General features: G+C 35.5%; 1 protein-coding gene across 1 annotated transcript; it reads left to right on the forward strand.

Annotated features, from left to right (window-relative positions):
• The first annotated feature begins 226 nt into the window (after window positions 1-226).
• On the forward strand, window positions 227-2,005 carry LOC110707468 (transcription factor bHLH18-like). Its single transcript, XM_021885481.1, has 3 exons — window positions 227-603; window positions 819-1,211; window positions 1,297-2,005. Exons 1-3 carry the CDS (start codon window positions 256-258, stop codon window positions 1,390-1,392), a joined length of 837 nt encoding a protein of 278 aa, XP_021741173.1. The 5' UTR covers window positions 227-255; the 3' UTR covers window positions 1,393-2,005.
• Window positions 2,006-13,000: the final 10,995 nt, after the last annotated feature.

The raw sequence follows: 13,000 nt of genomic DNA on the forward strand, positions 1-13,000 counted from the left end.
ATCATAAAGTCACAGTATGTAACTTATTCTCGATTTCTGAATTGCCTAACTTATAGAATTTAGAGCTAGTAATAAATGATACTGCCCTTTTTCTCTGAGATCAATAATTGGCAATAAAAAAATACGTTTGATAATCGTAATTTAAGATACTTGATTGAAGTTTTGAGTATAGTAAGATAGGCATATGGTTGAAGTTTGGAAACATATATATTACTCCGCATTGAATTAATAATTGAGAAATATTTGACGTAGAAAATGGAAACGGATCCAAATAATCCTAGTTTAATCAACAACCCTTATCAGCAAAGTGAAACAATGGAGCCAAGTTTTGAAGAACAACTCGCAGCCACACTTGGTAACGATTTCCCTTATTATCCTATCTTCGCTACGACCGTCCCGGCCTTCCCCGAGGGAAACATTCATCAGTCCCCGAGGGAAAATAAGAAAGAGACGACGATGAAGCAAGCAGTGAGTAGCGCTGGTGCCAAGAGGAAACGACGGCCAAGCCAAGTGCAAGATCACATTATGGCCGAGAGGAAGCGTCGTCAATTACTCAGGCATATGTTCATTTCACTCTCTGCCATTCTTCCCGGCCTTAAGAAGGTGCTCATTTTAATTTATTCCATCTCATTGTCATCTGATCTGATTTTTAAGCCCATTTTTTTTTTTGCCTGTAACTCTCTGTCATTGTGCATAATAATGAGTCATACTGTACAACATTACTTAAGTCAAAAGTCAACATTACTTATAGTGTTTAATTTAATTAACCAATATGCAATATAAATGAACTATATGTATGTTGTGATAATGTTATACAGATAGATAAAACAACAGTGTTAGGAGAGGCAATCAAACATATGAAGGAACTCCAAGAGAAAGTAAAGGTACTTGAAAGTGTGATAGCAAAGCGTACCATGGAGTCCGTCGTCGCAGTTGTCAAAAAATCAAAATTGATAATCGACAATGGCAGTAGTGATGATAACGTTTCTTCGTCGACTGTGGATGATTATTGTGGAAACGGTGATGATTCATTTCCAGAAATTCAGGTAAAGGTAATGGGGAAGACACTTCTCTTAAGAGTCTTGTGTGAAAAGCAGAAGGGTATTTTGGCAAAGTTATTCGCAGAGATTGACAACCAAGATTTGACCATTACTAATTTTAGTGTTGTACCATTTGAGAGCTTAGCCTTACACGTTACCATTGTTGCACAGGTGATTCCCCTTTGACATCTTTATTTTTTTTTCTTCTTATATTCAAATCCAATTAATGAATTTTTCCTATATCAATTTTTTGCAGATGGAAAGCGGCTTTAACAAGAATGTAAGAGATTTGGTTAGAATTCTTGGTAACGCTATAGCTTCAAAGTGGCTCATTAGCAATTGCATGAGATAACCAAAGAAAGGTCTTAGGTTCGAATTGAATTCCTTTCATATGGAAATTAAGGCAACATTGTTTAATGATTCTAAGATATTTTCTTGTTCCTAATCTTGCTTAATCAGTGTAGTTAGGGTTTAGTGGCCTAATTACGTGACTTTGTTATTCTAGTAGTGGAGTAATGCTTCCGATTATTTAGCTTTGTTTGTTTGGTATTAACTTTGTTATATAAGCTACGGTGATGTTTTGTATTCATTTGGTTTTATGCAATTAATGAATTGAAATATCTTTTCAATTCCATCTTTCCTCTACTATTGATTTATCATTTTCCATTATTAATTTTACTAACATATGGCAAATTCGCAACACATATTTCAAAGTGTAGGTAATCAAAATACATATTAGATTTGTTTTGTATCTTTTTTTTTTTTTTTTTTTTTTTTTTTTTTTTTTTTTTTACCATAACAACAATTATCAAGCAACATTGCATATTCTCTTTGGATTAACAAAAAATATCAAGATATTACTTGATTACACGTAAATTTAATACATGTATTTTCGTTTGTAGATGTCGTATGACTTTTAATTAATTAATAGATTTGTTTCAAAAAAAAAAAAAAAAAAAAAAAAATAATACATGTATAGATCATTTTGATAAGTTCTAGAAAACTACATTTTTCATCAAATCCTTTCAGAACTCACTAAACTCTTTGATAAGCTTCATTGTTTATTACGAAGGAAAAGGAATTAAATAATGCCGTTTGGGTTTCTTCACATCTACCACATTGTAATCTCCAAAATCAATCAAAGTTCCATTTCACCATCCATGTAATCATTACAAGCAATTTTGGAATGTTATTAATGGAGTATAAAACCAAACAAAGCTCTTTTGGTTGAGCGGATCCTTTTACATGACTTCAGATCTATCAAGACAAGGTCATGAGTGTTGTATAGATCCCTCAAGAAAACAACTTAGTTGAAAATTAAACAAAATGTCTACTAGTAAGAATTTATCGTAGTTCACCTCAATAAAGATCCAAGTTTAGAGCTAACTGCATGAAGATCAAACGTAGCTAGACTCTGAACAACATCTTGTGGTGTCATATTGAAGCTTGTTTCCATCTGCCAACACACAAAAGATTCTATGGAATATCAATGTCTTACGGAGCATTTCTAATGACAAATTAAACTAAATAATTAATATATATAATATCATCTAATTAAAACAAATTGTTAAGGCCAAGCTAGCTAATTAAGGATGTTATAGTTTTATATACCTGGGCGGTGATGGTGAACGGTGATATCCATTGTTTCATGGAAGGAGATAGCATTTCGAGATCGCTCATGATTTTTAACGGAATACCCTTTCTCATCGCGCATTGAATCTTAATAAGGATATTGTTGCTCGAAAATTAAACCGGGCTTCGATATTTAGGAGGTTGGTCACAATAGGATCTGTTTGAGGGACTCTCATTGGATGTTGATGAGTTAGTCTCATTGTTATCAAAAATTAAGTTTGGTCGCTTGATCACAACAACGGCAACGGGTTCCTTCGGTTTTGTAGCATTTGCTTGTTCTATTATCTTTAATCTTTCTTTAACTTGTCGCATGTGTTTGATTGCTGCACCAAGAATGGATGTTTTATCTATCTGCATAAAATGAAACCAATGATCAATTACCTCCCTGTTGTTTGGAGACTATGTTATATTATTAATGCATTATGAATGTACTGATTAAAAAAAAGGGCTAATTAATTACATAAAACTATATACAAGTATCTTTAGTTATGAAAGAACTTTACAGTCCATCTTGAAAAATACAAACATGATTTTTTCTTGTAAATTGATTGTTAGACTATGTAAATAATCTAGATAGTGTATATTATTAGTTTGTATTTTACTAATGTATCCTTAGCCCTAACTCTAGTATACTCTTGTATATATATTGATGTTTAATCAATGAGAAAGGCACAGTAAATATTCTTATATTCTCTCATGATATTACGAGTCTAGGTTTTCTCCTTTCTCCTTCTTCTCCTGTTTTAATTATCTGAACATAACCAAATAAACGTAAAATACTCAGGAAACAATGGGCCTAGAATATGGACAACGGTGCAAGAATCCTACATTGGTTCCCATGTCATTTTATTTTCTTCCACGTTAGAGTGTTAATTTAATGGACCAAAAAGTAAATACGAAGTACAATATTATCCATAAGATCATGACCCATTTCCCAATATCTTTCTAGATCGATCGATGATTTGTTTGGCAATCAGTGTTTGACTAATAATGGTTAGATTAGTTATTTTGTTTGACTAGTGAAGGTAGATCGATCTAGTAGTTTGTAATTATAGTGAGATTTTATAGTCGAATTTATTTATTTATTTTATTAAGAAATTGACCATATAAGTTAAATCATAAAGAAGAAAAAGAAATAGAGGGAGTAGCTATTATTAAGTAAATAAATGTTTAAGTGCAAACTATACTAATTCAATTTCTGAAAGTAACTTTTCCAAAAGTAGTAAATAATGTAAAATTGATGCGTGATTAACAGTTAAAAAAAATGGTGGATAAACTAAAAGAGTTAAAATCTTCTTTTGGCGTGCTTGTTGTGGGGCTCTTCCTACTATGGTGGGATTGAAGAGGAGAGTGGAGAGTATGAACCCCATGTGTAGCATATGTGGTGCGACAGACGAAACGGAGCTTCATTGTCTTCGTGATTGTGTGATTGCGAGGCTGATTTGGGATGAGAGTGGTATGGGTGATAATTTGGATGGAGTGTTTAGGAGCTTTAGGGATATAGCATTGACTAAGATGGATTGTTTTCCAAGAAAGGAGCACGGTCTCTTCATAACTATTTGCTGGGCTATTTGAACAACAAGAAATAAGTGGTTATTTGAAGGGGAGGCTTGTGACCCCTGTGGCTTGATGAATTATGTGACGAAGCTTATGGCCGAACTGCAGCAAAAAGAAGATGGTCCGGTGGGGGCGCGACCTATTGTTCGAAAGCGTTGGCAACCTCCTATGGGAAGTGCGGTTAAGGTCAATGTTGATGTTGGAACGTGGGAGGGTCTGGGGTCGAGTGTGGGTGCTGTTGTGCGCGGGGGGGGGGGGGGGGGGTGGTAGGGGGAAGTTTGGGTGGGTGATGGCGATGGCGTGTGCTGCGATGGCGTGGATGTTGGAGGACCGCTGGACGCTAGAAATTGTGGAGGCCAAAGCAATGCTCTTTGGATTACAAGCTGCTATGGAGCCGGGCTATAGAAAAGTTGTTATGGAGAGTGATTGTTATTTGAATGGTATACTATAAGAGGGGGGTGAATTGTAGTATGTTCCTTAGTACCTAATTTTGACGGAATATAAAGTTGATTGCTGTTAGGAACTTAGACAATGCAAAGCGGATTTTACGAGGAAACCATCCAGGGCCTAACTGGAAGTAAAACCTTGACCCTCCAAGGGATTTCAAATCAAACCAATCCACTATAATAGGTCAAATACTCCTAGTTACAACCTATTACAATCACACCTTTCTCACAAGTTCCTGACTGAACTTGCTACTCGATAAGACCCTATCTTACCCAACCTAAGTCCCGGACTTAGATTCCACACCGTACTCCAAGAGTGCCACTCACTCGGCTTCTCACCAGAAGCTCACACGGCCACACTATAAGCTCACACTTTGCACTCTTACAATACTAATAACAAGAATCCTCACGAACTTTCACACCCCAATACATAAAACACTCAAAACCATTTTCCCATTACAAGATCTCAAAGAATAATAACTCTAAATATATATAAATGAATAACGAGATATAAAACTAATATGTTACTCGAGATCTGTCTGAAACTGACTGGACGAACTGAAATCAAACCCTGACCGGAACTTTGACTGGGAGGACTGACTTAGCTTCGTGGTGAAGGATGAAACCATTAACCACGACCACTGCACGTCGTCAGCCTCAACTTTGAATGAATACATATGAGCATATAGTATAGCCAAATTATTCTTTTCGTAAAAGATAGGTTTTATCAAAAGATATGTTTAAAAGATATTTTCTAAAAATAAGTTTTCCAAAAATATATCTTTTTGTTAAGAATAAATTCTGTCAATAATAAAAAGATATACTTACCATAAAATAAGATTTTATTTAAAACTTATATTTTAGTAAAAATACTTTCTAAACAAACTTATCTTTTTCCAAAAGGGGTTCATTAGAAATAAATATCTTTATTCAATTAAACCAAATCTCTAAAAGATATGCATGTATTCGGTAAAGATATATATCATTAAAACCGATTTTTAAAGACATGCATACTTAAGTTCCTATTAGGTTCTAGAACTCTGACAGTCTCTGAGTTCCTGACAAGTCAGTAACTCTAATTTCATTGACTGTCTGGATTTCACCTTGGTTCTCTAGACTTGTTCCAGATTGACTTTTATGTCCAACATACTTACATCAATCCTAGAGCAATAAACTTCGATTTCTCCGTCTTCAATGCATCCTCGAGGGGATAAGTTGTATAAGGACATGAAGAAGACTTTTTGGTGGTCCAATATGTAGAGAGAAGTAGCTAAATTTGTGGCCAAGTGTTTAACTTGTCAGAAAGTGAAGATTGAGCATCATAGGCCTTAAGGAAAGGTCCAATCCTTGGAAGTGCCAAAGTCGAAGTGGTTCGATTTTAATGGATTTTGTTGGAGCATTGCCTAAGACCAAGGTAGAGAATGACACTATTTGGGTAATAGTGGACAGGTTGACAAAATCAATAGCATTTATACCCATGAGAAGTACTTGGACTATGGATCAGTTGGGAAGAGCTTATGTGAAGTTTGTGGTGAAGTACCATGGGATAACCACAGATATTATTTCGAATAGAGATTCAAGATTCCTGTCTAACTTTTGGCAAAGTTTGCAAAAGGCGATGGGAATGAAGTTGTTAATAAGCACATCATTTCACCTTGCGACGGATGGTCAGACTGAAGAACCATTCAGACATTGGAGGATATGTTAATACACTAGTAGAAAAATTGAAAAAGGCACCCCCCTTTTGCCACCGGTTCTTAAAAACCGGTGGGAAAAATAGTGGGTTGATTTTGGATAATCACTTTTTCCACCGGTTCCTGATAAACCGGTGGCAAATCCTAATTGTTTTTGTTAAAAAAAAAAGAAGGAAAAGAGATTTGCCACCGGTTCAACACAAACCGGTGGGAAATCTATTGTAAAATAAAAAAAACCCGGATATTCTGTTTTTTTCTCTTTCATTTCCTCGATCTTTCCTCCTCTCTCATCTGCCTCTCTCTCTCCTCCATTGAAGCGTACTCGAATTTCTCCATTGAAGGGGCTTCTGAGCTTTCTCTCAGCACTTTCCTCAAACTCCTTTTCTCTCCTTCGATCTCCTTCTCCATAACCGCCACTTTCCCTTTCCTTTCCTTTCTTCTCTCTTTCGATGTCCTTTTCCTTCTCTCTTTCTACAATATTGGAGGTTAGGGTTTCTGGGTTCGTCTATTTTGAATCAATTTGATGTGCGTGCTTCTTCAACAACAACAAATTTGAATCAATTTCGAACCAAAAATCAGAAATTCGAGGTTAGGGTTTCTGGGTTATTTAGCTTTGCATTATATTTTGGTCTTTTGGTCCAATTATTCATGTTAAATGCTTTGAAATTTTGGGTTTAATTGATATAACATTGCTCGAAATTTGTTGAAGATGGCTGGAGAAACTGATTCGTGTTGTTTAATATTAATAATTTTTGCGATTTTTCTGCTTCAACATTTTCAATTATATGATGGGTTTTTTAAGTTCCGTTTGATTTATTTGATGCTTAGCCTGTAAATTTTCACAAGGAAGTAGTTGCAAAGAACATTGAACTCACCACTGTCAGAAATTGTAGTCAATATAGTTTCACTGGTAGCCCAAAATTAGGACATAGCAGAATTAGATAAATTCTGGGAAATTTGGGGGGCTGGGGGTGAAGGGTGGTGGTTAGTGAGTACCAAGCAGTATTCTTCGAAAGGAATTTGCGATATAAGAATGAAAATCAAAGCCATGAGCATTGTCGAAAGGCGTTGGAGCAGCACCACGGATGATTTATTTGATTTACGCTAAAAGAATTGCAAACAATTCAATGAGCTATCTATTTCAGTAATGTTCATTACAAACTAATTACTATTGATGCTGGTTGTGATTCCCGCTTCTGTGGATTTGGTGTATTGTGTCTGTGCATTGCTTACTCGTGTCCGGCATTCGCATTTGTTTAGCGATGTTGCTTGTTGACAGTGTAATCTGTTTATATTAGTTGTTGGCAAAAGTTTTACGTTGACTTTATGCAGATCTTGAGTTGCTTCCAAATATCCTACAGAAGAAATATGCATTGCTACGCGAGCTTGACAAAAGTTTACAAGGTTTGTTAGTCACTGTGTTTTAATAGTCTTACTTTCAGACTTTGACTTTATTGCTTCCTTTTCCCTTCTTCATTACCTGCTGAAGTTAGTTGTCTCTGCTCTTATTTTTAGGCATTTCTTCAAAGAAAACAAGCTTCTAGACTTTGAAATTATTACTTCCTCCTCCCTACTATATCGATTGCTCAAGTTATCTGTCTCTGCTCTTGTTTTCTGCATTCCTTAGAGAAGACAAGAAAAAGTTCCCAACCTGAACTGCATTCTATTTTTTTTGGGCGGGGGCATCTTGGCCATTGGTATTGTCTTGATAGGAATCCTGCGGCAGAATGAACAGCGCTGCGAGCAAGAAATAGAAGATATTAAGCAGAGATTGCTATCTGGTTCTATTACACCAGAGTCATCCGGCATCAGATTCTCAGATGAAGCACATGATGAGCAGAAGCACAGTGTCAGGATTGCTGATGAAAAGGTTGCTTTGGCTGTCCAGGCATATGATTTGGTATGGCTTATATCTACTTTCCCTCTTTTGGTTGCCTGGGTTGTTGCCTGAGTTCCTGCATGAGTTCTTGCCTGAGTTGTTGCCGGAGTTGTTTCCTGAGATGATGTCTGAGTTGTTGATTGAGATGATGCCTGATTTGTTGCCTGAGATGATGCCTGAGTTGTTTCCTAAATGTAGTTGTCACTTAAGTTGTTGCCAATGAAGCTAAGAAAATCACTTGTTTCCATTTCGAAATTTGGCATCAGTAAAAAGAGTCCCTTAATAACTCGATGATGATAAAACTGAGAGTAATTCCCCCCTCCGTACCCCTCCCCTATTTAATTTTCTGAGTGTTTTTAATTGTCCAAGGCTTAGGAATTGTATAATGAAAGCTTGCAGAATGAGAATATTATGGTTACAATCTTGGATTTTAAATTAGATATCTTCTGATTAATCTGCAATATGATTTTCTGATATTGACTTTTGAAGAAAGCTTATGTTATTTGTTGTCTGGTCAGGCGTCTGATTATACATTACTGTTATGCATTGCTGTTATCTGAACTGGTTTGTAGTGTAGAGCCAAGATGTCTTTCCTCTTTTATTCTCAGGAAGTCAAGCTCCAAGTTCAGAATCTAAGTGGGAAATTGAAGATAAAAGTTTATAGAACTGAATTCAGCTCTTTCTGCCTTGCAAAATCTGAATTGTGGTGTGATTTGTGCCATTGGTTTGGCTGGTGCACAGCCAACCTAACACAACTTGGTCAGATAAAAGCAAACCAAGAAGCATGAGTTCAGTTGTTGCCTGAGTTGTTGCCTCAGTTGTTGCCTGAGTTGTTGCCTGGGTTGTTGCCTGAGTTCCTGCCTGAGTTGTTGCCGGAGTTGTTTCATGAGTTGTTTCCTGAGATGATGTCTGAGTTGTTGATTGAGATGATGCCTGATTTGTTGCCTGAGATGATGCCTGAGTTGTTTCCTAAATGTAGTTGTCACTTGAGTTGTTGCTAATGAAGCTAAGAAAATCACTTGTTTCCATTTCGAAATTTGGCATCAGTAAAAAGAGTCCCTTAATTACTCGATGATGATAAAACTGAGAGTAATTCCCCCCTCCGTACCCCTCCCCTATTTAATTTTCTGAGTGTTTTTTTCCTTTACATTTTACTACACTCTGTTTTTCTGGTGTTCTCAGGTGGTGGAAAATAAAAGGAGGAAGAGAAACAAGCGTTGCTGTTTTAGTGTACAGGAAGAAGCTTGTATTTTTTTTCTATTTTTTTTTTTGTTTTTGGTTTGCTGGTAGCTTGTTTTTCTTACTAGTTTTGGGTTTGTTAATTAATATTTATAATTGTTGTTATTATTCCAATGTAAAAATTATTATATTATTAGTATTTTTAATAATAATAATAATAATAATACGGGTAATAATAATAATTATTATTATAATATATTTTAATGGCAGAATTAATACAGGATGCGCAGATTTTTAATTATTTTTAATTATAAAAAAAAATATTTAAAAAAAAAAAAAAAAAACAGGTTTTTGCCACTGGTTTTCAAGTGAACCGGTGGCAAAAGTGCACTTTCCCCACCGGTTCATTGAAAAAACCGGTGGCAAAAGTGCTCTTTTGCCACCGGTTCACTTGAAAACCGGTGGCAAAAGTGCTCCATCTATAACATAATTCAGCACTTTTGCCACCGGTTCACTTCAAAACTGGTGGGAAAAGTTGTTTTTGCCACCGGTTTTAAACCGGTGGGAAATCTTTGAGGATTTAGCACCCCCCAAATCAAGAGCGGTTCAAAACCGGTGGGGATGTGTGGTTTGAACCGGTGGGGATTGGTGTTTTTCGCCTAGTGATAGCATCTGTGATGGAGTATCAATGGTCTTGGGAAGACCACTTGAATTTGATAGAGTTTTCTTACAAAAACAGCTATCATGCAAGCATTGGAATGACACCATTTGAAGCTTTGTATGGTCGGAAGTGTAGAAGCCCAGTTTGCTGGAGTGATATAAGTGAGACAATGGTACTTGGGCCTGAAATGATTGAAGATATGGTGAAACAAGTGAAATTTGATCCAAGAGAAGATAAAGGAAGCCCAAGATCGATAGAAAAGCTATGCTGATTTGAAAAGGAGGGAGGAGGAATATGAAGTAGGTGAAAAAGTTTTGTTGAAAATTTCACCCATGAAAATAGTGATGAGATTTGGGAAGAAGGGAAAGCTGAGCCTAAAGTACATAGGGCCATATAAGATCATTCCGAAAGTGGGAAAAGTGACATATAAGTTGGATTTGCCTAATGAGCTGGAAAGGGTTCACAATGTGTTCCATGTGAGTCAATATACCTAATGTGACACATGTGTTGTAACCGAAAACCATTGAGATAGATGAGAATTTGACATATGAGGAAAGACAAGTGAAGATTCTGGATTCTAAAGTGAGAAGCACAAGGAACAAGGATGTGAGAATTGTGAAAGTGTTATGGTCGAACCATAAAACTGAGGAAGCTATGTGGGAAGTTGAGGCTGATATGAGGAAACGTTACCCAGGATTCTTTGACTAAGGTTAGTGGTTGCGTTATGGGGGTGTAACTCCTTTTAAGGGGGGTAAAGGCGATAGAGTTTCGCACGTTTGCGTTTCGAGTCATTTTTAAGTGATTTTGAGTCTTTCTTGAGTCAGTTGTAGTCTGGAGTCGAGTTAGCATGTGCATGAACCAATAATTTAAATGATTTTTGTATCTCTTTGGGCTAAGTTTCGTGACAAAACTTCTTTTAAGGGGGGTAGACTGTAATATCTCGTATATTTGAACATATTTTCTAATTAATTAATTAATTAATTATTATTTTCTTAGAAAGGGTATTTTAGTAATTTACTTTACTATTTTAATTTTGGAGCCAAAATGATATTTGAATTTTGGCGCCAAAAGTATTTCAAAACTTAGTTATTATTTTTGAATTTTGGATAAGATTTATTATCCATATATTTTATTTTAAAAACCGGATTATTTAAATATATTTTGGATAATTTAATTAAAAAAAATTATATTTTAGGTCCTAAAATTCCTAATGATTAGCTAAGGATTTCGGATTTTTCTAGTGTGGAAAATCTGATTTTCTTCGTTAATTTATTTAGTGAATAATTGATATTCTCTTAATTAATTATTTTATACAATATATATTATTTACACAATCATTTTTAATCCCTTAAATAAAATAATTTCCTAAATTCTACATAAGGGGTTAAAAATTTGAGCTATGGAAGCTCAAAATATTCGGCCACTGATAAGTGTCATTTATGTCATTATTTTTTAGGAGTTTCTAGTTAGTTTTTCATTGTTTTGATATATTTTTACTTGGTTTTAATAAGGTTTTATTTCATTTGTCGTGTTTGCATGTGAAATGTTATTGTTGATCAATTTTGGCTTTACTTGCATATTTTTGGTTGCTTCTTGCATTAGATTAAACTTTATTGGTTTATTCTTATGTTTAGGAACACTTGGATAAGTTCATTGCTCAAGGCTGAAGAAATATAAAACATAAAAGAACAAGTAATGAAGAAATGTGCACTTGATTTGCAAAGATCGAACTTCAAACGCCTATATCTTTTGATCTACAAAACATTTCTGAGTGATTCTAATTGGAGATGAAAGCTTATCTCAAGAGCTTTCCAACGACAGGTCATATGCTCAATTCTGATGTAAAACGAGGGAGTTATGTTCGTTTGAAGCCGAGCAGTTTTGTCCAGCGCGAAGGAGCGGGCGTGCAGTCTAAGAGGAGCGCCCGCTCCAAACTTTCTGGGACGATTCGGCTTCCCACTGTTGCAGCTAGGAGCGCCCGTGCACTGACTTTGGAGCGCCCGCGCCTATACGTGCTGCTCGACTTTTTGCGGAGCTTCCTAGGCAATTTAGTAAGGGGTATAAATAGAATTTTTGCTCATTTTAGAGGGGGGAATTCATTTTTTTCAGTAGATTTTAGGTTAGTTTTAGGTTTATAGAGAGAGAAACTCTCAAATTTTGGAGAGAGAAAGTGAGAAACACAATGGTTTTCATGGATTTTGGATAATCAAATGAGGAATTTGATGATTTGAAGATCTCCATCTTATATCAATGAGCATTTCTTACACTCTCTTCTCTTTATGCTTTATTTAGTTGCTTTCATTATGTTTGAGTAGTTTCCCTTCTACTAGGTGTTGAGTGAAGCTTTGTAACGATTAATTGAGTTATTTGAGATAAATTTGATGATAATTGTGTGATTAAATTGATTGAATTGATGTTGGCATGTTGTTTGTTTTAGATTGGATTGATCTCCCATGATAGCAAACTTAATTGCATATTGGTTCTAGTTTGACAAGGGATTGTGAATTAGAATTGATATATTTGATTGCATTTTGGGTAAATTTCTTCTATGCACCTAGTCAATGAGGGATCTAGGCTAGGAATTTGAGAGATTACTTTTGAGTGTAGTTAATTCTCATTTTAATTCTTTCTTTGCATGATTGATTATCAAATGGATTCTCATTAGCTTATTAATTGTTCAAAGTGGATCTTTTCCCCTAGTAGACTTTATCATACCTTGTCCTTTATATGTGTTTTAGTACAGTAGTGTCCTCTATCCATAAATCGACTTCGGCGTAGCTTAAGCATTAGATTAAGAACAATCTAGCATTACCGTTCCTTGTGGTTCGACTCCGAACTTACCACTAAACTTGTTTAGGGGTTAGTTTTAGGATTTATAAATTTATTTGAACGTTAGGAGGTTAGTCAACGAC

This window comes from Chenopodium quinoa, unplaced genomic scaffold (assembly GCF_001683475.1).
Source record: "Chenopodium quinoa cultivar QQ74 unplaced genomic scaffold, ASM168347v1, whole genome shotgun sequence".
NCBI lineage: Eukaryota > Viridiplantae > Streptophyta > Magnoliopsida > Caryophyllales > Amaranthaceae > Chenopodium > Chenopodium quinoa.